Source organism: Ambystoma mexicanum, chromosome 1q (assembly GCF_040938575.1).
Source record: "Ambystoma mexicanum isolate Mex_15411 chromosome 1q, UKY_AmexF1_1, whole genome shotgun sequence".
Taxonomy (NCBI): Eukaryota; Metazoa; Chordata; class Amphibia; order Caudata; family Ambystomatidae; genus Ambystoma; species Ambystoma mexicanum.
The window spans coordinates 204,613,364-204,638,761 of NC_090922.1; the positions used below are offsets into that span (position 1 = coordinate 204,613,364).

General features: G+C 44.9%; 1 protein-coding gene across 1 annotated transcript in view; it reads right to left on the bottom strand.

Annotated features, from left to right (window-relative positions):
- Positions 1 to 1,576: 1,576 nt before the first annotated feature.
- SYNGR4 (synaptogyrin 4) overlaps positions 1,577 to 25,398 on the bottom strand; it is a 705,695-nt gene continuing 681,873 nt past the window's right edge. The window contains exon 5 of the mRNA XM_069633756.1: positions 1,577 to 1,845. Within this exon, the coding sequence (XP_069489857.1) occupies positions 1,639 to 1,845 (207 nt within the window). The 3' untranslated portion in view covers positions 1,577 to 1,638. The remainder of the gene's footprint in view (positions 1,846 to 25,398) is intronic.

The window sequence follows — 25,398 nt, forward strand, 5'->3', positions numbered from 1 at the left end:
AGAAATCAAGTAAAATCAATGCTACATGAGTGAAAAAGGGATGGTAATAATTTCACCTTGGCGAGGAAAAGCAGAACAGGTGCGAAGAGGCACGCAATGTTCATAAGGCCAATCTAAAAGTTTGAATGGGACAACGATCTTTTTACACATGATTTTTCCAGGGATGCCTTTGGTGCAGGCAGTTCCAAAGCAGTTAGCAAGGAGTAATACAATGTTTGACAGGGATCAAAACAGCCTACTTGTAGAATTTACTTTACTGGCCCATTCGTTTTTAGGACACTGCTCAACTTGGTCATTATTGATTCCTATTAAGGGGAGACTAGCATTCTTCAAGAAAAAACATACGGTTGATATATCAATGTTTGCAAAATGTGAGACTTTCACAACATCCACTATTGTCTTACAGCATTACCATGGTTTCCAGCTGTTTGTCTCCATGACCTCTTGGAGACACTGTGACTGTAAGCAGACACCCCGGGAGATGGTCCGAGGTATAGTTTTACATACACTATAGGTTTGTACATAAGGTCGTTGTTTTGGGGATTTTAGTGGGCCCTATGGTCCAGAACAGTCACCTACAGAAAAGGCAGAGGAGACCAATGGATGTTTACTGGATTTCTCAGGAGTCGGAGGGAGGGGGATGGGTAAGCAGGCAGATCATACCTAAAAAGTACAACCCGCCAATGGGAAGTCTTTTGATATGAAGTTATTTCAGTGTATGAGGGAGCATGAGGCTTGAAGCTCTGCTTTCTATCTATAATGATAATTGCTTCAGCATTTAAAGATGATCCTCAAAAAGTCATGCATATTAAAAAGTGTAGAAGCCATACTTGTTTTAGTTGCATGATGCAGACAAAGGTGCATGTCACCTTATTTATAAAGATAGCACGCACATTTCTCTGTGACCCGGCATCATCACACATTCTTTGTTTCAAGTGTTTTACTCCAATTGCAAACAGCAGGGTCTTACTTCGGCCTTTATTTGAAAACAACATTGGGCACTTCAAATTGCATAAATACTGATTGAGCAGACATGTGAACGTAAGAACTAGATGGACAAAAGAGATGCCTCAATGCACGCCCTAGGCTAAATAAATAGGCACTCATATTTTGAAAAACTAGAAACATTTGTGATAATAGAAGTTGGATTGATAATAAACAGTACCCTTGTTTCACTCAGACCACTTATGAGTAGATACTCAACAAGAGTCGATTGTGATACAAAGTCGACTTTGAAGTTTTTCAAACCAAGTCCTATTAGTTTATTCAAGCAAAGTTAAAGGAGCATGCATACCCCAAGCCTAGACTGGAAGTACAAACCTGTCATTTGTCTTACGCCCACACACCCAGCCCTCTCCTGACATGCCTCTATTTACTCTGAGGTGAGTCGTCACATACACAACCTGTGTAGGCTACTGTTTGACCAACAATTTGTATTTTAATATTCTTAAAAAAGGACCTTTCTTTTCCTTCTGCCCCACTTGTGTAACTCGAAACGCACATTCGAGCTTCCTCTGAAGCCATTTGGCTCTTTGTCCGAAATGCTATTTAAAAATAAAAAAATGAAACCGTTGAATCTGGTTAATAAATAAGAATATGACCTCTTTATTATTATCTAATGAGTATCTCCAACTGTTTTCAGTATTTTGACAGTGGGTTTATCCCGCCGAGAGCAGGATTCAACTGGTAGGAGGCTGTCATTCCAGTTGGAGTGGAATGGAATTCCACAGAGCTAGTTGGTGTGAGTTTGCCCAGGTTGGGCTCTATGCCTTCATCCAAAGAGCGGCTGTAGCCTCTTGATGGAGTTGAGCGCAGGCGTGATCCGGTAAGGTACACCAGTACTATCTGAGAGGAAAAAATAAGCAGTGGTAAGTGATGGCCAGATATAGAAACATCAATGTACATTTGAAATTACGGGAGGTAATGCATGGATAAAAAAAGGTACCATTTACACACGTTAGTGACTAAGTGGAAAACTTTATTGAACATGCTTCGGTCAATGGCAATTTGGTATGTCAGAATTTACAAACATCAAAACAAAACCATAAAACGAACATGGGGGGGAAAAACGGAACGCACAAACTGGTTCAGCATATAAATAGATGCAATAATTATTATATCTCACTTGAAAAGCCGGGAACCTGGAGGATTCAATTTGCGAATCCTAAATTAAGCTTGAGGATCCAAAAGGGTTACAGGAGCCGAGACACACGATTGCGGGACATTGGATCATGCCCAGGAGAAACTCACTGAGTTGAGCCAATCAGATGGCCAGAAGGCTTTGGGGAGCCCTATGAAAACAAGCAACATTTTTCAACATTTCGAAGGCCAGGAACCTGCAGGGTTCAATGACTTACTCATAAACCAAGGACCAATTGAAAGACAACATCTGGAGCTGGGATCGTGATACGAGAATCATTTATTTTTCCTTTTAAGGAACTTGAACTATTGTCTTTTTGGGAAGACTTAAAACTTTTTGTAAAGAACATGAAGAGAGGATTGAAAACTTTGTTTTGACGAATAGTTGAAAGCCACGCTAGAATGACAAATAACATTGGAAAGTAACCCAAGTAACGTCGGCTAGACGAAGCTAGAGTGGAAAGGCTAGTGCTCTGGCCTATTTTTAGGTTAAGTTTTTCTGACTAGTGGTAGGGCCAGATAGGGGTTAGGTTGTCGGACTGAGGACACATTTTTTATTTGGACAATTGACAAGCACCATTAGTTTAGTTTGTTAGGCAGGGGAAATCCCTCATAGCAATGGGGACAGTTAGGCATTTTTCTTTAATTTAAAATAAAGCCGTATGAAACGATAATAACTAGCCCGACCCCCTCATTTTCAAATCTTGCAACTGCTCTTATAATACACTATGTTTGCGCTGTCCCATTGGGGCATTCCGTACACAAGCTTCCTTCACGACTCGTGGAAGTGGGCCATTATTATTGCAATATTTGGTGTTCGTCAATGATAATTAAAGACCAATGGGGGCCACACTGCAGCTGTGTATCTTTATTTCAGGCAGTCTGTGTATGCTGCGGCCATGTAAAGCTAGGGGCAACATGTAAGGCTATTCCATACAGAGCGTTTGGACCAGCGGAGTGTTTGCTACTTGTTAGAAACATAAAATAAAATCTGCATTTGTTCAATTTACTAATTCAAATTTAAAAATCAACAAGACCTGACACCTTTTCTCAACATTATAACTTTTTTAATGTTATTTATTTGAAAATATATTTTTGCTTCTCATAACATAATTCGTGCAAAAATTCATATACATTCAGAAGTGAAAATCAATATGTTTCCATATACACCAACCATCATACATCTAAATGTCCCAGTTTTGGTAGTTTTTGTATGATGGATATGAAAGAAAGACTATTCGCAATAGCAGATAGTAATCTATTCAGACAAAACATTAAACTTTAGAAGAGATTTATTGGTGATGGCTTCATGATTTGGGAAGGCTCCTTGAATGAACTCAGTTCAAAGAATGGCTTAATTCTTACACTACACATATTCAATTTGCCACATATTACAAACAAAAGTGTATAGCCAAGTGTATAGCCTGCTAGAGGGGTGTGGCCAAGATGGCCGATGGAGCAGACGGGCTGTGATCAGTTCCGTTCCGCCTTCCCCTAGGCCTGCTATGAGACTGAGTAAATGTAACCCAGAGTGCAGCAGTGTAGCCCGACTCATTGCAGAGAACAGGGAGCACCGGGCATGCATGCAGCGGCCGGTGATGGGTAACCCAAGCGTCCCTGCTGCATGTTGGTGTGGTAGGAGGAGGGTCCGGACCGCGGCAGTCGCTATGTGATCCTGCCAACTGTAGATGGAGGAGGCGTGGGAAGCAGCGGAGTAAGGGCGCTGGAGGCAGTCTCCTGCTGAAGCTGCAAACCGCTTCCCGGCCCATCAACAAGCGGTCAGCGAGGTACCCCCTGCTTGGCATGGGAAGGAAATGAAGGGGAGCTCTCATAGTGGAGCCCATCAGGTACAGCTAAGGAAGCGGACCGCAGGGCAGGTGCTCCGTGATCTCCATAGACCCTGGGAAGACAGGTCCTGGGAAGTGAGGCACAAAGAAGGCTCTGGCTGGCAACGAGGGTGCACGTTGTAGGAAGCCAGAACCCCATGGGCTGGAGAGGCAGTGAGTACCAATAAAGGAAGGCAGTTGATGGTGCACTCAGGGGCCTTCAGCACACCACCCTGCATCAGGCAACCTCTTTCGCAGTGCGTGGCACATTGGTGGACTTATTATTCACCCACCTGGAGAATGAAAGAGGCACTAGGCGATGGGGCGGCATAACAGTGGGGGCCCCCCAGCTATGAGCTTTCATTCCAGTGCGAAATCCGTACTCAACCACCTGCCGCACGAACATCACAACACAAGATAGGGAGCATGCACATGTCGTACTTACCTTCATGGAGAAGCTGATGTACGCATACAGTAGCAACTATAAACACCAACATGACTACAGGTACCACAATGCAACATGCACTTACCAAAGCAATGCTGACAAATGGCCACATCGCCTCACACAACAACAACCCTGCCAGTACCACAGCCATGCACCCATGTACACCCAGCCCACAATGGCGTCCCGTCGGCCCCAGATGCTCAGGGAGGGCCCATGGGAAACCCAGCATGCCACATGCACAGTGGAAATACACTGCCACATGACAGCCACCATGTCAGCTGCACATGTCTCCGACATACACCTTACGTAACAAATGCTGCAAGGGAACAGGATGCATGTGAAGCAGAAACAATGCGGACATGAGTGACACAGCATGCACAGACATAGATTCGACACATGACCTGAAATGAAGGCTCATTTGCATGCAAGAGCTGTCCATTGCCCTGATATTGTGTAAGCCTCCCCCATGCAGGTGACTCTGGATACCCACAGCTGCCCTGGCTAATGACCCCTGTGGTGATCCACAAACACTGCAAGATAATGCCTACAACCACGCTCACAGCAGGACCCGTGTGTGCATCGAGCGTACCTTCGGCCTTCTGAAGGCACCTTTCCGCTACCTCAACCGTACCGGTGGAGCCCTGATGTACGCTCTAGAGAAAGTGGGTAAAATTGTGCTTGGTGGGCCATGCTTCGCAATATCTGCCTGAAGAGGAATGTTCCGTTACCCCCTGGCATGGACATGCCACCGCCAGAACATGAGGATGCAGTGCATGTGGGCAGAGGCAAATGCACACATTGCCAGAGATGACGTCAGGGATGGAAGATTGACCCGCCAGGGACTGATAGACAATTTCCTATGGCACTTTCAGATGGCGCAAGCCATACACAGCTGTGTGACAAAACACGACAATGACACAATCAGGAATGTCTTCCATTTGATGAAGTTCAACGGTTTTAATGTAATGAAGTGCCCCAACAATCCCTCCTCCCACTTGCTACCACCAACTCCCCAGCACACTATCCCTCCTCCGTCTCCCACCACCAACTGCCTAGCACACTATCCCCCTCCCACCTTCCACCACAAACTCTCCAGCACACTATCCCCCCTCCCGCCTCCCACCAACTCCTCAGCACACTATTCCCGCTCCTACCTCCCACCACCAACTCCCCAGCACACTATTCTCCTTCACGCCTCCCACCACCAACTCCCCAGCACACTATCCCCCCTCCCGCCTCCCACCGCCAACTCCTCCAGCATGGCCACTCATGGCAATTAGTGTCTCAGAGATCATTACAACTGTGGTCTCTTCCCCCCCCTGCTAGCTCCTGGTGATCTTGGGCACTGAAGGCGCTGTGACTGATGTCTCAGCCTGTCCTGTTGTGATTCATCTGTGAGAGTGGTAGAAGTGGAAGGGATGGAGCCTGGCCACTGCATCTGTTGGCGTTGGACCTCCATTCACTAGTGGATGGCCTCTGCAAGTGCTGAGACACCTTCGGTCTTCTCCCTGACCCTCTGGGCGTATAGTGTCAGGACTGTACTAGCAGTTGTCTCTGCCCGGTTCTTTGCGATGACTCGCACAATCCTGCGGGTGGCATCTTGGATGCTGTCGCGTATGGCCTGCAAGTGTTCAGAGAGTGTGTGCCCTATCGCCTCCCCCTCCCTCTGTCTCCGCTCCATCTCATCAAGCCCCTTCAGCACTGTGCTGCTTGTTGGTGTGTGCGTTATGGGAGGGGGGCTGTACAGTGGGCTGGGACTGTCATTAGGGGAGCCATAGGATGGGGTGTCAGCATTGGGCTCAGGTGTGTGAGCACGATGCAGGCGGCGAGGCCATTCTGGGGAGTGGGCATGCTGCCAGTGATGAGGGGTTTCAGGTGTTGGGCTACGCTACCAGCGATGAGGGCTTTCAGGTGTTGGGGTACGCTGCCAGCGATGATGGTGCCCAGGCGTCTGTGGCCCTTCTGCATGTGGTGACACCGGGCTGGTGTCCCCCTGTGTTTCCACAGTCGCCTGGCCTGGAGGTGTGGCCTCCGTATCAGACTGTCAAGTTGCAAGAGTGGGCGCAGTGGGCCTTGCGGGGGTTCTGGTGCGCTTTCGGGTGGACGTAAGCTTGGCCCTGCTGGTTGCAGTGTCTCACAGCGGGACATCTGCCTTGGCGTGGATTGTCTGCGCCTTTGCGGGGTTGCGGTGGTGGTGGTGGTGGACCTTGAGGGCCTGGATGCACCACTCCCAGATGGGCCTGCCCCCTCATCCTCCTCAGATACCTCTGGCGATGCATGAGTGCCTGTAGGGGACATAGAAAATGTTGTCAGGTATGGTTCCACCATGTGTGTTGGCATGCAATGCACCTTTGCTATGGTACAGGGTGGGAACACGCACATTTGGGCAGATGGGAATGGTTGGTCAGGGAATATTGCATTTGTGTCAAGCATCATAGGGATGGTTGCAGCAATGAGTGTGTGACACACGGCCAGATGGCCTTTGGCCTGTGTGGGCCGGGCAGGGTGTCCATGCTGGGGGAGCTGATGTTTGGCATGCATGCTTGTGGTCCTTCATGCACCCACATCCCTCCCCAAGTGGTTCCGAGCTTGTGGGGGTGGGTGTGGTGGATTACTCCATGGCAATGGCATGGCTCTTTGGGGCACTGCTGTGCAGCCAGCAGGGTTACACTGTTGTGTACAGTTATTGGCAAACTGAGCCCATGTCGGTGAGGGGGACGTGTGCTTCCCTGTGTCTCGTCTGCAATGCCAACAAGGGACTGACCAACTGGGTCCACAATATGCTGGTGTGACTGCTGTACGGTGTCATGGTTGCTCATGCACCACAGTCCCGCTGGCACAGGGTGCACCAACAGGGGTGTGGTGTGCATGGCACTTGGATAGGTCACTTGCCACCCTGCCCCATGGCTGCTGTGCCCCTCTCACTGCACTCTGTTGCAATGCCCGGCTACTGGGTCTGATGACATCCGTCTTTGTCCACTGGGGCATCTTATGCTAAACTGTCATTTGTGCATGCACTTGTGATGGGGGGTGGTGGACTCACCTCCTGCCTCTTGGCTGCTGGCACCCACCTCCGCACCTCTGACTCCCTCGATACCCTCCATATCCAGCATTGTGCTGCACATTTACTCCCAGGTGATTAAGACCAGTGGCTCCACAGTTCCTCCTCCTGTGGCGGTCTTGGAACAGCAGTCCACGCACCCTGACATCATTCCAGCATTTGCGACAGTCCTCCCCATCACAGAGGACACTGGCCACAGCTGTCACTTTCTGGCTGATGGCATGCCAGATGGCTCTCCTGCGCTGTGCTGATGTTTTGCTTTGCCTCATGCCATATAGCTCATCAGTGTGAGCAACAACATCATCGGTCAGGACCACCAGCTCACCCTCGATAAACTCTGGTTTTCCGAGTCGATTATCAGTCACCTTGCTTCTGATCCTCTCCTGAGACATTCTGGCGTGTTTCCAGGTCCGGATGACTGCAGAAAGTGAAGATATTTGATAGATTGTGTTTTTCAAAATGGGCATGGCAATTCTTCCTGTTCCGCCAATGACGCAATTTCCGGCAGTGCTAATACCGCCAAGGTCGCCGGCAGTAGCGCTATTAGTGCTGATTTTCCAGCTGTAACCTTTATTTTGGCGCAATTTCTGCCGGGTTCTAATAGCGTTCCCGCCAGAGTCGGGCACACATTCACGCCAGGTTGTGATGCAGTGCTAATTCCACAACACGACACTGCAGTAACGCTATTTCCGCTCAGCGGAAATTGCGCCGGATTACCACCAAACATGTGATGAGGCCCATAGACTTTAAGGGATCGTCGGTCCAAATCTTCCAAGATGTTACACAGCGAACCTTAGCATAAACCAGTGCCATGAGACCACTTACTGCGAAACTGAATGTGAACGGAAAAAGATATTGCTGGACCTACCTGTTTGGATTGCAGTTTAAATGGTAGGACAAAGTGGTCACGGTCTTCACAGTGGAGGAGGGAGCCTGCTTCCTGGGTCTTGACCTGGGAGGAATGGAGGAGGGCGGAAAGCTAGAAAGAGCCTCTGAGGAGAGGAGGGACGAAGGTTGGAGCAAGAGGCCGAAGGGGAGACAGTGCTGAAGGAGTGTGGAATCTTTGAGCGAATTATGTCAGGGCGACTGGGAGCGGTGGAATTAGCATGAAAGTGAATTGAGCTGAGGTGTGCTGACGCAGGTAAAGTTAGGAGTCATTGGGGAGCATTGTTAATTGTTGATGGTTGGTTAGTTCCATGTTAAGGGATCAGTTGTGCTTTGGAAGGGTTCACAATGAGGGCACACTCTATAGGGGAGTACCAAGGAGGAGCGGGTGCTGAGCTGGTGAGGGGCGCGTAGGGGGGAATTGTCTATTGGTCCTTCGCTGGAATGGTCTGTACTAGGGGAGGAAGTCTCTGATGAGGGAGGAAAAGGGGGAGGGAAAGGGAAATGTTGTTGGGCATGGTAGGGAAGGGTGTGGGGTACAGGAGGGGGGTTAGGTGTCCTGGCTGGTGGGAAAGCGAAGGGCCTGAACCGATTTGGAGGGGGTCTATTTCTCTCTGAGTAAATGCCAGAGCATAATCAAGCTGTGGTCAGGAAATGTGCAGGCACTCAATGCGCCAAACAAGCGGGTGCACTTGCTAAGGGAGTTGAAGTGGGAGGGGGCGGATATAGCTGTGCTGCAGGAAACCCACCTACTGCTTAGAGATCAGAACAGATTACGGTGTCAGGACCTTTTGTTGCAGTTTCACTCTAGTGCATCCACCAAACACACAGGGGCAGCGATTTAAATTTTTAAGCGTGTCAATTTCAGAGTTGAGAATCTCACCAAAGATAGGGAGGAATGCTTTGTCATTGTCAAAGGGTCCATTGGTGGCACCATAGTGACGGTAGCCGCCATCGACACACCAAATAGAGGACAGGAACAATTCATGTTAAACTGCTACAGGTTTTGGAGAGTTATGGGGATGGGATATGCCTGATAGCAGGGGATTGCAACGCCATGATGGAAGGGGATAAGGACAGATCTTTGGCCTCTAAGTACCCACATTTGGAAGAGATTACGGGGAAAGGTAAAACCGCCCTGGGGGAGATTGGTATGGTGGACGTGTGGAGGCACTGGCACCCAGGACAGAGGGACTACACCCACTACTCAGGGGTTCACCAGTCCTACTCGAGTCTACCTCTCGGTGGCATCTCTTTGAGATGTCCAGGTGTGTAGCATCCATACTAGTACGATGTCCTACTACTCGCCGGTCTTGCTGGACGTGAGGCTAGAGGGGAAACTACACCCACTTCCAATGTGGAGACTCAATGAGCTCCTAATACAGGACAAGCTGGTAAGGGAGAATCTTGAAAAGGCCCTTGTGGACTACTTGGATCTCAATTAGAGGGGCAACACATTGCTAGATACTCAATGGGATGCTTTAAAAGCAGTGGCCAGGGGAGTTTGATATAATCAGCGGCAGCATGTCATAAGAGTAGGTTGCAGCAGGAGCTTGAGCGGCTTGGGTAAATTGAAAAGCTGGAGAAGTGGTGTAAGACTGTGGACAGTAGGCGAGGGTAAAGGGAGCTCAAAGCAAGAAGGGATATGTTAAGAAGGCTTCATATGTTAAGGGTGGACAAGGCAGGGCAAATACTGCTAAGAACCAAACAAAGATTTTATGAGATGGGTGATAAAGCGGCAGGCTGTTGGCCAATAGGCAGGGAGCAAGGGGAGGAGCTTTATCCAGCAGATATTGGATGATTGGGGGGGGGGGGGAGTGCAGAATATAAGCGCAGGGCATTCCAGGAGTTCTATCATACACTCTTCGTGGGAACTGGATTGAAGGGAGTCACCAAGAGGCTTATTTAGAGGCAGTAACTATGCCAGTCATCCCTGAGAGAAATAGGATGTGGTTGGAAAGGCCTATAGAAAAGCAGAAGAACCTGAATGCCATCAAAAGCATGGGGGGGATAAGAGCCCAGGGCCAGATGGGCTGTCGATAGCCTTTTATAAGAGCATGGCACACTTGCTTGTGGACCTACTATTACATCTTTTTAACTGGATAAGAGATCAGGGTGTACTAGTGGCTGAATCAATGACCAAGACCCAAATAGTGCTGATCTGTAAGCCCGGTAAAGACCTAGCCCAATGTGCGTCTTATAGACCCATATCTTCGCTTAATGTAGGCATGAAAATCTTCACCAAAATACTAACTAACTGTTTGGCCCCATTTATGCAGTTCCTAATTGATGCGGACCAGACAGGGTTTGTACCCAACAGGGGGCCGCGGATAACATTAGGAAAATCTCCTCACTGATAGACGGGGTACACTGGGGGAAAGAGAACATGGTCTTACTAGCCTTAGATGCCAAAAAGGCATTCAACCGAGTCAACTGGTCCTTTCTAGAAAAGGTGTTGCACAAGGTCAGCCTTGGCTCCAATATAGTCAGGACGATTATGGCAAATTATGCCGCCCCAAAAGCTAGGGTCAAGGTAAATGGAGTCCTCATAGATTCCATTTCTTTGGTTAGAGGCACGCGGCAGGGGTGCCCTTTGTTCCCTATTTTGTTTGCCTTAGTGATGGAGCCCTTCGCATATCAGGAAGTCAGAGCATATTAAGGGAGTATTGGTAGGCAAGGGTGTGAATGAAATCCGCTTATTCGCAGATGCCGTCCTCCTCTCCTTAACTAAACTCGTAAACTCCCTTAGGGCAGTCATGGGGGAACTCGAAAGATCAGGAAAAATGTTGAGATTTAGAATTAATGCTAGTAAATCTGAGCTCTTCAATATCACAGGCACCACAGACACCATGCTGCAGCTGCAACACTTAACCCCATTTAGGCAGGTGAAGGTGAAGAGGACTCTGCGGTACTTGAGTATTAACATAACTAGTAGAGGATGGACATTGGAGGGTGCTAACTACCTGGCCCTATTTTGGGAAGTCCAGAAACATTTGTATGGATGCAGTAGGCTAAAGATGTTGTGGTTAGGGTGGCAAAAAGTGATCAAGATGACCATTCTCCCGAAGATCCTCTATCTTTTCAGGATGTTCTTATATCGAACCCTGGGGAGAAGCAGCGTGCCCTCCAGAAGATGGTTTTTAGGTTTATCTGGGGGGGCAAGAAGGCTTGGATTGGCCACAGGAGAATGGTGGCTCCCAAGGATAGGCAAAGGCTGGCCTGCCCAGATATACTAAACTATTATTTGGCGGCTCAGGTTTGTGTTTTGGCCGACTGGTTTCAGAACAGGCTATAGCTGGGGAGCACTTCCGGAAGTAACCCTGCCTGCCCAGATTCCAGAGGGCCAAACCAGTGTACTTTATGGGATCTCCAGGCGTATGATGGAAGCGTGGGATATGAACTCTAGAAGAAGTGGTCTGGTAACATTCACCTCACCCTTCACACGAATTGATGGGAATAGTGGCTTCGGGCCAGCCCTCAGGAACAGGGCGGTTTTAAAGGTGGGAGGTTGCAGGAATATAGGGGATATGGTGCAGGGGGTTACTATTAAAACCTTTGTAGACTGTAAGGCCGCCTTCGGGCTAGACGAAGGGGAAATATTCTGCTACCACCAGTTGCGACATTGGCTCCAAAGCCCAGTTATGAAATCATCAGAGACAAGAGCGCCCACAGAGCTGGAGAAAATTATTTTGGAAGCTTGTGGGATGAAATGACTTATAGGGAAACTGGTGGGATGCTTGTCGAGCCCCAGACGGGACGATGTTTGGTGATTTCAGCACCAATGGGAAAGGGAATTGGGGAGGACCTTTATGGCTGAAGATTGGGAGGGAGTATACCGCAATACATGGAAAGGGTCAATTTGTACTCAGCATAGGGAGTTATAGCTCAAGGTTCTCCACGGATGGTATCCCACCGCCTTGAAATTGCACAAGTTCCAACCTGGAGCCAACAAGAGATGTTGGAGGGGGTGCAAGCAGGAGGGCTCACTGACGCACATTATGGCAACCTGTGCCAAATTGAAGAAGATATGGGGAACGGTGGAGGAGGTACTGCTAGGGATGGGAGGAGTGGGTGGGACAATCAGACCAGGTTTTATCATGCTGGGGGTATATGCAGGAGGGTGAGTGGGAGGGTCGGTACTTGCAACTCAGGGTGGCCCGCGCCATGGTGATGGCAGCAAAACTAGTGATAACCTCGATGTGGGAAAAGCAGAACCTCCATCGATAGGCCAGTGGTTGCAGAGGCTAAGGAATATAGCAGCTATGGAGAAGATACCAGCCCTTGTTAGGGGAGTGGGTTTGCAGTTTAAGGCATTATAGGGTGCCCTGCTCGAATGTATGAACTCTTTGGACAGAACCTGTTATAAACCTCGAGCATTGCAGGGAATGTTTTGGGATGAGAGCTTGGGTCAGCAGTGAACGGTCGCCAAGTGTGGCTCATGGACTTGGACATGATGTGCAGCAGACTGGAGCTGTTCTCACCAGCATTGTGGGGGGTCGAGGGGCGTAAGTGAGTAAAAAAGTGCATAGCCTCTTTGGATTTACACATCTGGAATGATGGAAACATTCTGAAGAACAAGCCATACACCAAATCCACCAACAAAATAAAACACTGGAACTGTTTTCATCCTGTAAGCTTGGGCCATATGGTCCATTCCAGAAGCATGAAATTATTTAATACAAGAAACTTGGAAGCTTCAGATTAAACTTTGAGAGTGAGTATATCCTAAAAGTCGTCAATCATTTGTTGACACGAGCCAAAAGTAAGCATAGAGACATTGTTACAAGTTAAATATAAAACAGAAAACATCAGTAAAATAACTTGTGCTATCACAAAAGCAAATGATCAAAGTAGATGATTCATCAAATGGAACTGAACGATAATAAAGGGCAATGGACATGTAGATAAAACACCAATATCTTTTTTAAAAACGACAACAGCATATAACAAAGTCTTGTTAGAACATACATTGAGCCCCATACTCCAATATTGCGACCCGTGGGATTTGCCACAGATATGGTGACTGTTTCCAAGTGGCACATTTTTTTAATTTAAGAAAATAAAGTGAGAATGAAGATTACATTTTAACTGCAATATCTAAAATATGGTATATTGCATTTCTGCCCATGCAATTACATTTATGTAGGGTACACTATAAGAAAGATCTCTACACAACTCAATGAACATCGTTCAAGAATTTAAACCGTCACAGCTTCAAGTAATATTGTCAACATTTTTGTGAGAAGACACACACATAGAAGCAACTGGCATGGAAAATGATTGAGAATGTATTTCAATCAAAAAATGAAGGGAGGCATATTTAAACCAAGGACAAGTGTGAGACTGGATTGCCATTACTAATTCCATTACAGAAGGACTTCATTAAACGACTGTCTGTGTTTAAATTAGTATGAACAAGTTTGGAAACTGATAATTCTAATTTTTGTGCACTGTCAAATCATGTTTGAAAGGCAAAGCGTGGGTTCCTGAACAGTATCCATAGGAACTAAATGATTACATTTATATTTAAAACAATCATCAAGTGATGTCTTCTTCCAGGCCAATATATTCATCATTTTCCAAGAGGTAGCTATAAAAACTATAATATCTCGAATACCTACCACTGAGTTGACTGCAATTATGAAGAATCTACCAGCAAATATATGCTTTCAATGTTTGAGTGTGATCCATACAACCCATGCACAGGTCAACTATAAAAGATGGCACTGCACTGTGATCATGCACGCAGTGGTCCAGATAAGATTTTGAAGAGGGATATTTTACTTCCTATTTTTTAATGTTGGGAGTAAAATCATTTAGTAGGGAGTAAAAGTCTACGTCCATTTCCCAGAGGGATTATGTTATAAGCAAGTAAAATGTTTTAACTGGAAAAACGTAAATGTTTTGTAATAATTATTTGTTTTGCACCTAGGTATTCATGCACATTAAAAGAAACCGGTTTACTTCTTATGATCAGGCAGTAACGATAGTTTCTTCCTGCAGTACTATGTGCACTACTAGTCTAAACATATCCATGGAGCTGTGTTGGAGAACTGTGGGGCACATTGTTCTACATATCATTTCCCATTTTTTGTTGGGAGTATTTTACTCCCCGTTTTCATTTATTGCGAGTATTTGCCTATATTTAGGGAGTAATAGTGGCAGTACACCCCTTATCTGCACTGCTGCATGCAAATACGGTGAACATGACACATTTAGTATATAAATAAGGGAGCCCAAGCACAGTGGTGTACCACACTGATGTGTCACGCTGAAGGAGCCTGGGTATTCAAATATATTCAAAAAAGGTGAAGGTTTTAGAATGTTACAGTGGTTATATTGACTATGTACATGCAAGTAAAATTCCACAAAAACCATAACATGTTTAATATAAAAAAAAGAAAATCCACAAAAACCTCTTACCGACTTTTTCACCAGCTCCTTTAAAGAATGGTGCCTCTGAAAAGAACATATTTAACCACATACTGCAATCTTATGAAGCTCACAGAAAGATAAAGATTCTGGATTAAAGATTCTTCATACTTCAGGTAATTTACATCTGTAGGTCAATAGACTCTACAATTAATTTTGGTGCACATATGTGACGCAATAAGCAGGCCTCAAACACACAATTAGTTTGTATACATGATGATGAATTGTAATGTTATTGACATTTTCTGGTGATGTTGTTTCTTTCTTCCTTTAGTTTCTGTGTATGTGCCTCAGATTTGTATGCATTGTGGGTCTTCATATGTATTATTTGTACTAACACAAGTATGTAGTAAGTCTTGAATATTTATTCCATGTTTTAACATCACTCAAAACTCTGATAAGGTAGCATTCATTATTTTACTATCCAAAATTACCAGATAAAAAATAGGGTATTTCGCTACAGCCATTGCCTATGTGTACATATGATTAGGTTCCTGTATGAACAACAACACTCCAATATAATGGTTTTGTTTAGATGAGTACATTGCTTAATACATTAAGTAGTTCATGATAGGGCCCCGATCACCCCTGATACATTGTTACCAGCAATGTAAACACAACCCCTTGTAGGAACTTTTCATCAAAATTAATTTCATATGTGATGTCATTAGTGATGTCATCAATGACATTTGTGAAGTCATCTTTTATGTCCTGGGCGTTAGTCTTAGCAGTGCACAGTGATGGTGCAAGTTATGGTTGCTTAGCTTACCATAACTGGTGAATTTCTAGCTGTTTTTCGATTTTACTTGTAACCATAATGTCCCTTTACCAAAGTTTTTTCACTGAATTACATAGGTTTTCATTAGTGCGACTTAACCATAACGTGCCTTTAACAAAGGTCTTTCTGTGAATTTCATAGGTTTGTATGAGTGAAAATGTTTCATGATGTTACATCAGTGTATATGTTATTAATACTTCCTCTTTTAACATATACGAAAGAACTGTAAACCTACTTTAACAAACAGATTTTTCGCAACACACACTGATGTGTGTCGTTATGAGCAGCGCATGCTGGGGATGCAAGTCATGGTTGAATTGCCTAGGGCATGAGGTTCAACCATGACCCCAGCCCCACCAAACCACCCCGCTATCCACTGCACCTACCCTGCTTCCTTGTTCGGTGACCACTTTAGCCTCATAATGTGACCAATGGCCAGTGCTCATGGCTTGCAGCCGTGGCCAGTCTCCACAATCCATGGGGCCTGGGCTTTGCCATGCTGCATTCCCCAATAGGCAAATCAGAGTAGACATTTGTCCTTGCCGAGGGCCAGGCCCACTGCCCAGGCAGCAAAGTTATATCACTATTTTTTGTGTACTTACTTTTTGACACTTTCAAAAAAGTAAAACACGGGACAGATCTGCAAAAGCATGATTTCAGGACCTTGTGATGCTCGCGCGCAGGTTTGCTGCAATCCCGTCCAACACTTCGGCTGCAGCTGCAAGCAGAAATTATTTTCCCATTGAAACCCAGGGCATCTGCCCTGGCACTTGGCCTTCGGCCTTTTGGCCAACTGAACTTGGAGCATGTCCCTCCCCAGCACTGGAGGTTAAGAATCTGGGAGTTATCTTCTCGGCCTCACTGTCTACGGAAAGCCAAGTTGGGACCATCTGTATGGCAGGCTTCTTTGAACTCTGTGTGCTTCTGAAGGTCTTACCCTTTCTTCCTGTCTGACTGAGGCCGCTAGTTACGGCCTCCCTAGTTTTAAGTCGGCTGGATTACTGTAATTCTTTGTTCTTCGCTTAGCCCCTATATCTTTTTCATCGCCTACAGCTCCTCCAAAACTATGCTGCACACATATGCACTGGTACCCCATATGGCGCCCATGTGTCCCCTATTCTCTGGTCTTTGCATTGGCTCCCGGTTCTTCAGCGGGTTCGCTTCAAATCGCTGGTGATTGTACACCAGGCGTTTTATGGTTCAGGTGCTGAATACCTTCAGGATAAATTTCAACCCTACGTACCCGCTCGAGAACTGCGGTCGAAGGGTTCCTGCTTTCTTGTTGTTCCTCGTTATCAGTTTGAGCTAGTAGGGGGGCCGCTCCTTATCGGTAGTAGCCGCTAAATTGTGGAATTCTCTGCCAGTGCAGCTGAGAGCGACCAATAATTTTCTGACCTTTCGCTGACTGTTAAAAACATATCTGTTCTAACTCTTTTCAGGGTATTCATTTAGTCTCTTATTCCGCCAAGTTTCCTTTTTTAGCGCCAAGATGCTTTGGCGAGCGTGAGCCCTATAAAAATAATTAACATAACATAACATGCCACATGCCCCAATAAGTAAACCAGAGAAGGCATTCGTCCTTGCCGATGGCCAGGCCCATGTCCATGCACCAAAGTTATATCACAATTTTTTGAACTAACGTTTTGATGCTTTGGAACAATAAAACACAAGACAGATTTGTAAAAGTATGCTTTCAGGTCCTTGCGGATGCACCTCATGCAGGTTTGTTATAATCCAGTCCAGCACTTCATGCTGTAGCCTCAAGCAAAATCATTTTTCCCATTTAAACCTCAGGCTTCCGCTATGCTGCATGCCCCAATAGGCAAATTAGAGTACACATTTGTCCTTGCTCAGGGCCAGGCCCATTGGCGATGCACCAAAGTTATAGCACAATTGTTTGTGTTTATATGTTGACACTTTGAAAAAATAAAACACAGGACAGATTTGCAAAACTATGCTTTGAGGTCCTTGCTGATGCTCCTCGGGAATGTTTGCTGAAATCCTGCCCAGCTCTTCGGGCTGTAGCGTTACCACATAGCCAGTCCCTGGTGGTCATGCCCACTTTAACCCCATTGCTGGTCTCTCGTGGTCATGGTCAGTAGCCAGATTGTCCGGGTCATGGCCTTTGGCCATGACTCGGATAATCTGGCCACTGCCCATGGCCACAGGCTATACCTCAGTCACCAAAGGTATAGCACTATTTTTTGTACCTACATTATACCCTTTTCAAAAAATAAAACAAACACATTTGCAAAACCATGCTTTCGAGTCCTTGCCAATGCTCCTTGCAGAGGTTTGCTGCAAATACGTCCATGTTTTATTTTTTCAAAAGTGTCAAAACATACGTACAAAAAATAGTCATATAACTTAGCCACCACTTGACAAAATCCATTCAGACTTTTCACACACATTCAAGGTTGGGCCTATAATCCTTCTGAAGACTTTTGTGCAGATTCTACAAACAGCAAAAAAGTTGAGACCCATCCTCTAATTTTGTCCCCTCTTGACATAATCCCACCATACTTTGCAAAAATATTCAAATCTGGGTATAAAATCTTCTTGCAAACGTCTGTGCATATTTGTCGAATGGCACCAAATGTATAAGCCATTCAAATATTTTTGGACCCCCCCCTCTAATTTTGCCCCCTCTTGGCGAAACAGCACCAAACTTTGCAGAACGATTCATGGTTAGGTCTAAAATGTCCCGCAATGCCATGCTCTTTCATTGAGTGGCGCCAAAGATGTAAGCCATCCAAAAAATGCTTTTCACCAACCCTGTAATGCAGAACGATGCAGGAATGCCCCCGTACATCTGAGATGTTAGCGGACTTCTTAGAAGAAAAGCCATACGATTTCTGGCTTTTTATGGTCATATCCCATCCCATCCTCATCACCCTCCCCAGACATCGTTTCATTAGTTTGACAAGTGCAATGTCGTGTTTTTTACTATGTTTGTACCGCAATGTCCGCGGGCTATGGGCATAGTTCGCTAATTCAACATGGGATCTGTTTCAAAAGTTTTGACGCACCTCAGCTTTTTAATTGACCAATCAGCGCGCGCCTGTGATGTCCACGAATGTCACGCTGCTCTCTGATTGGTCCAGGGGTTGTTTGCGGACTCCGGTTGAGGAAATGAGACTGCGGACCAACCCAGATACCAAAGTAATAAACCGCCCAAAAAGGGCTTTTTCTATGAGTTGAGCAACTTAACTATAACTTCACAGCCGCTACTGTAGGCCCAGTATTAAAAGGGACATTTGTGGATTTGTTTCTGTGTCTGTTTGAAATGTTCAGCATACTTCCCAGCATGCTACAAAACTGATATTTGGCATTGGGTATGTTCCATGGTGTAGACAATGTAAAAAGTATAAAATATAAATGTTTCTCATTTATTTTTGTTTGCGTTTTTTAAGCGGTCTGCAATGCTTGGATATGTGTCTGTGTCTGTTTGAAATGTTCAGCATACTTCCCAACATACTACAAACCTGAAATTTAGCATGTGGGTAGGTTCCATGGCATAGACAATGAAACAAGTATAAAATATACCCTTTTGATTTTTTTAAAGCAATCTTCAATGTTTACCCTGCCATATGGCTCTTCGCGCCATAGTTCTACGTTCATAGTTATTAAAGTTCAGCAGTTCATTGTTCCTAAACTTCCCACACTATCAGCATTCTAGCTGCCTTTAGCAGCACTCACTTTTGAAGTCTTGCGGGTGACACAATACAGTGCTTTTTTAGTAATGCGGGTGACAGGAAGTGTCTCTTCAATAGTGTCCGCAATGACGTTGCCCGTCACATCGTGGTAAATCTCGCATCAGGATTACAGAAACATCATTTCCCACAGAAGTTGATGAATGTGTGCCATCTCAACAGTACTAAGCTTACACGCTTCAGCACTACACTTACGGCACTTATGTTGAGGTTGCTGCTGCCTTGGCTGTAGATCGGGACACCAATAATGTTGCTACGCAATCTCGACGCTCCAACTCAAAGTAGCTGGAACGGATTTCATGGGATTTATGCTTTTCTCATGGTTAGCTTTGTGGCTTGCTCCAGAGTTGGAATTAAAGGACATTTTTTCACACTAGCTCCTAAAGGAAAGACTAGCAATATTGTCTACAAAGGAGCATTTGGTTTAGTTCATTAAATAAACCTCAAACTAGGACTGAAGTAGGAATTACTGTGCTATCTATAATCCACTGGGAAGACCGATTGTCTCCTCAACTGATTATTATTAGAAAATACAGCTATATGTTTGGATTTCTTTTTGCATCCTTTTGTGAAAGACCTCAGTTTATACTGGGGGCCTTCTAATTAAAGTGGGAGACTTGAAAAGGGAACCTGATTTGTTGCTAGTATCCCTTGATGTCACCTTGGTATACACCATTATAAAGCGCAAGTATGGTCTGGAAGCGTGTACATATTTTCTTGATTCAAAATCTATAAACTATGAACAACATAATGAGATGATTCTACGTTTACTAAACTTTTGCCCTGAGTATAACGTTTTTCTATTTGACAATCGATGGTACAAGAAGGAATATGGCACTGCTGTGAGCTCCTGTATAGCCCCTACCTATGCCAACCTATATATGGGTTGGTGGAAACTTACAGAAGCCTGCCAGGAGAACTATGATCATTTTCTAGAACATATAATATGCTGGTACCGTTTTATAGATTACCTATTTCTTATGAATCTCACAGTACTAGAGATTACCTATTTCTGACCTGGAAAGGTACTGAAGAATCTCTGTCTGAATATGTACATCAATTGAATCAAAATACTATGAACATTCATTTGACAATGACAATCAGCCCTATTAGACTGGTATTTTTGGATGTTACATCATTTATAGCAAATGACAAATTGAACAGCAGACTATATAGTTACTTCTTCTAACTCAGATCTACATGCTAAGAGTCACCATCCTAAAACTCTGATGAATAGTATACCCTTTGGAGACCTTATTAGGGTCATACAGGATTGCTAATTAGAAAGTGATTTCCAAGAAGAAGCAGATAAAGTAGATGCACACTTTCTAGCTAGAGGATATACACAAAAAACTTTGGAAATTGCATATTATAAAACTAAACAGGTATCAAGAGTAGATCTTTTAAAATGTGATAAATCCAAAAAGAAGGATGACAGTACTGTGAGATTCCTAAGACAATATAGCTCCCAGGCTCATCAGATCCAGTGTATTCTTAAAAAGAACTGGTCTAGCTTACAAATGGATGGTAATCTGAAATATATAGTGGGAGGCTACCCCAGAATGACGTTCTCTAAAGCTAGATATCTCAAGGAATTGATATCTTCTAGTTATCCCAAATTAGTATTGGACAGCAATAACTGGCTTAGGAAGTTGAGAAAGAAAGGTTTTTTCAAGTGTAATAACTGTAAAGTCTGTAAATTAGTGGACTCCATTACAGGTGTCAGTTATGGTGGTAATAATAATAGAAAATGGTTTGTAAACCACAGAATTGATTGCTTGACCAGACTTCTTGTATATGGAGTAACATGTCCATTTGACAAAATGCATATTGGTTCCACAATTTGTCCTCTGAAGCTTAGAACGTTGCAGCATTTTAGGGCAATAAAGAATAATGATGTTAACTATCCCTTAGCTGTTCATTTTGGAGATAAACACTGATCCCTCCCTGCTCAGATTGTTTGCGTTAACACCAGCATTAGCATAAGAGAAAAGAGAAAAGGGAACAAAGATTAAGACAGCTAAAATCCAAATTTATCATAGAGTTCAATACTATGAAACTTAGAGGACATAATTCAGATGAATTATCAGTGAAATGTTGCTATGAATTAGATTACTAAAACATTTTCTTCTTCTATTTTGTCAAAACAGATTGACTGTGTGTTGACTAAAAAATGCTTTATAGACTTCCAAGCACTTACACTTTTTGATAATGTAGCTGCCAATCATCATCCAAGTAACGCTCTTGTGATTAAGTGACTAATTTAGTATTAACATTTTATGAGAATATTGCTGCTAATATGTATATGGTTTTTATCAAAACTTGATCATTGAAATTGAATGATGAATCATAATCCACTTGGATTTTATTACGTTTCTTTTGAGGTTGTGTTTATTTATTGCACTTGCACTTTACTTTACATAGGGTTATGCTTTAAATATATTCGGCCTCATTACGAGTCCGGTGGTAACCGTGCCTGAAATTCCGGCAGGTTACCGCCGGACTCGTATTACCATTCCACCTCCGTGATTCCCGGAATTACCGGGGCATTACGACCCCGGTGACCCAGGAATTCCGGAAGCGGAATTCGGTAAATCCCCTTTCCCATTGAGTCCCATAGGACTCAATGGGAATGGTGAAGTGGAAACACCAGCACCATCTTGTGATGGTGCCGGTATTTCCACGTCCGCCTGCATGCTGGTGGTGTTAAACCCGCCAGGTCAGACCTGGTGGGAATGAGATCTCCCGCCTGCAGAACTCGAGATCACCCGGTCCGGGAACAACGGTGGGTGCGGGTTTACCGCCAACCTTATTTCCAGACCAGGTGACTCGTAATGAGGCAAATTGTATACCTATTTGCAATTGTTATTGCTGCGTTGTAATAAGTAGATAGCCCACAGGGGCGGAGAGTGGTCTATATGAAAGCATGGGCAATTGTATTTGTTGGCACCTGTTACAGTATAGCCTCCAAATTGGTAACCTATAAGATTCCAAAATGCAGATACAAGTAACAATATTAATTAATTACACAATGTGATGTTTTGAGATGTTCAATCGAAACTTCTTGTAGGGGAAGTAAAATACATCAAAATGTCTGTAAATGCAGATTACTTGATTCAAAATATATATACATTGTAAATGGATGTCTATTTTAGATCCATTTTCTGTACAAATATGTTGATCTATAATGGTTTCTTATGGAGTTGAACCTACTAAAAGATGGCCACTACTATGGTATTTATTTTACAAGCATTTGGTTCCTCACTAGAACGTGATGTTGAAATCAGGTGATCTGCAGAAAAATAAAAGAAATACCCATAATGTGATGTAATTAACATGACAAAGTATCTGCATAGGGGTTGAACGCGTGGTTGATTTCCTGATTCAGGAATAATTGTTGCTTCTGTAAGTCAATGTTTTTAAGTGTTCTTTAATATTTATGTTTGAATAAAAATGTTTCTTTGCACATTGAGCTCTAGTGCTGGGGATTTTGGTGGTCATGCCTTTAAGCGCTGTACATTGAGCAGCAACTTTGAAGGCAGACTATTGTGTTTCTATTTTGATGAGATGTTGTTCTCCCATCTTACCCCATTATAGCATCCACTACTGAAGGCAGAGCACCATATTTGGAGATCAGTTGTTCGATATATATATATATTCACTGACAAAAAACGTTGTTAAAGGGACGTTATGGGTAAGTTGCACTACTAAAAAGCTATGACATTCACTGACAAAAAACGTTGACAAAGGGACAATATGTTTCAGTTGCCTTAAGAAAAATCTATCAAATTCAGTGCACCAAGTACTTGAAAGGAACATTACACTTACTTTGCACTAACAACAACCTATCCATATTATGGTTACAAGTAAAACCAAAAAAAAACAGAAATTTGCCAGTTATGGTAACATAAGCAACCATAACTCGCGCCACCACTGTGCACTGCTAAGACTAACACCAATGACATCAAACATGACCTCACAAATGTCACTGATGACATCACTGATGACATCACATGTGCATTTAGTTTTCATAAACAGCCTCCACAAGGCATTGTCATTATGATGTTGCCAGAAAACTATCAAGAACTATCATGACATACATAGTTCAGTAAGTAATGGATTATACAGCACGTGTGTCGCACTACTGATCAGTAGAGAAGTGCCAACGGTGTGTATAGGACACGTATGCACATGCGCACAAAGTATTCTGCCCAAAATGCGTCCTGTGGACAGCCGTCCCAAGGGAGAACAGTGAGGACGTCACCACACAACCTTATTTCGGGGACACGATCGGAACCTTTGGACAGCAGAAAAGTACAGTGTTGTGCAATGTATGGAGTGTTTTTCGGAAAGTACACGCTTGCAAACACACCACAATGTGCCATTGCACATGTATATATGTTTTTCAACAATGTAGGCCTGTTTTCCGGGTGCACGTTCTCCACAGCAGCCCTACAAAAGGCCACACCGCAGAGCTGCTCCGCAATCTGTTTGTAGCTTTTCATAACAGAGTAGCAGGCCACATTGGTTTGCCCTGTAAGTGATGTTGCACCAAATCTGTGTGCTACATTCCCTTTGCAAGTAATGGCAACCATGTCAGCCCGGCTCAGTACGCACAGTAATGGAGAAAAGTATTAACGGCCCTTCCTGTGACCCACACCCTCAGTTACGCTAGTCCCCACTGTCCCATTTCCATGGGTAGCATGCTGAAAACGGTAGTATGTGACACGTGCGTTTCCCCAAGTACGGCGAAGGCTGTCCCCCAATAAAGCAGAAACATTCCTTCTTCCCTTTCTACTTTCTTCTTTCCAGCACGTCGTCATTGGGTACTGGTAAAATGATCCACACGCATCCACCAATCACATTGCAGAGCTCTCCATGTAACAGTATCAGTTCTATACAACAGTCCTCTGCGTACACACCACACCCAGAAACATTATTGCGCAATACCTCAGCCTCCACAGTCCCATTTCCATGGTCACCATCCTCAAAATCCCCAGATGTGGATTTCGTGCTGCGTGTCGGCGTGGGGGAATACATTGCAACCAGGGTAGAGGAGGAACAAGTTACTTTCCTGTAACTGTTGTTCTCCAGTATGGGTCTGGCATGGATTCACATGCTCATGAATATTCCCCGTCGTCAGGCTGGGAATCCTCGGTAAAGAAAAAAACCAGTATCAGTTTCGTTTCTGATCTGTCTTTCGTAGTAATAACCAATCACTGGTCTCTGCGTCATACTGACCACAGCCAATGTCTGCCCTCTACCTAAGCACCGCCTCTGGCAGCCATCTTCAGATTTGGAAGCACGTGAAGTGGCAGTATGACCAAGTGAAGAGCCGCAGAGGGGTAGGCGGGAGGGTTCGCATGTGAATCCATGCCAGACCCATGCTGGAGAACAACAGTTATAGGAAAGTAACTTGTTCCTTCTCCAGCATGGGGTCTGGCATGGATTCACATGCTCATGAATAAAGAATACATAGCAGTACACACATGCACAACCACGGGAGGTGGCAAAGGCTCAACATTAAGCATTACATCAAACCCAACATTAAGCATCTTACCTCCTCACCAGGCTCACCTCAGGCGAACAGGTTGCGCAGCACTGCTTGGCCGACCCTGGACTCCTCCCTGGAATCCCGATCGACGCAGTAGAATTTCGTGAAGGTGTGCGTCAACCTCCACGTAGCAGCCCTGCATATGTCCAGCAGGGGCACACCAGAAAGGAACGCCGTGGTGGCTGCGATCGCTCTGCTGGAATGGGCTCTGGGACGGCCAGGCAGCGGTCGGTTTGCCAACCGATGACAGTACATGATACAGCCGGAGAGCCATCTGGAAATGGAAGCCTTCGAGAGAGCCTTCCCCTGATTGACAGGTCCAAAATTCACAAAGAGTTGTGACGTCTTCCGAAAACACTTCGTGCGGTCCACGTAGAACTTCAGCGCTCTAGCCACATCCAGCGAGTGCAAAGTCCTCTCAGCCGGCGACGAAGGCGACGGGAAGAACACAGGCAACACCAAGGGTTCGTTGAGATGGAAGTCCGACGGTACCTTGGGCATGAAGGAGAGGTGCGTCCTGAGCCCTACCCTCGTGTCGTGAAAAGTCAAGTACGGGGCCTTGCAG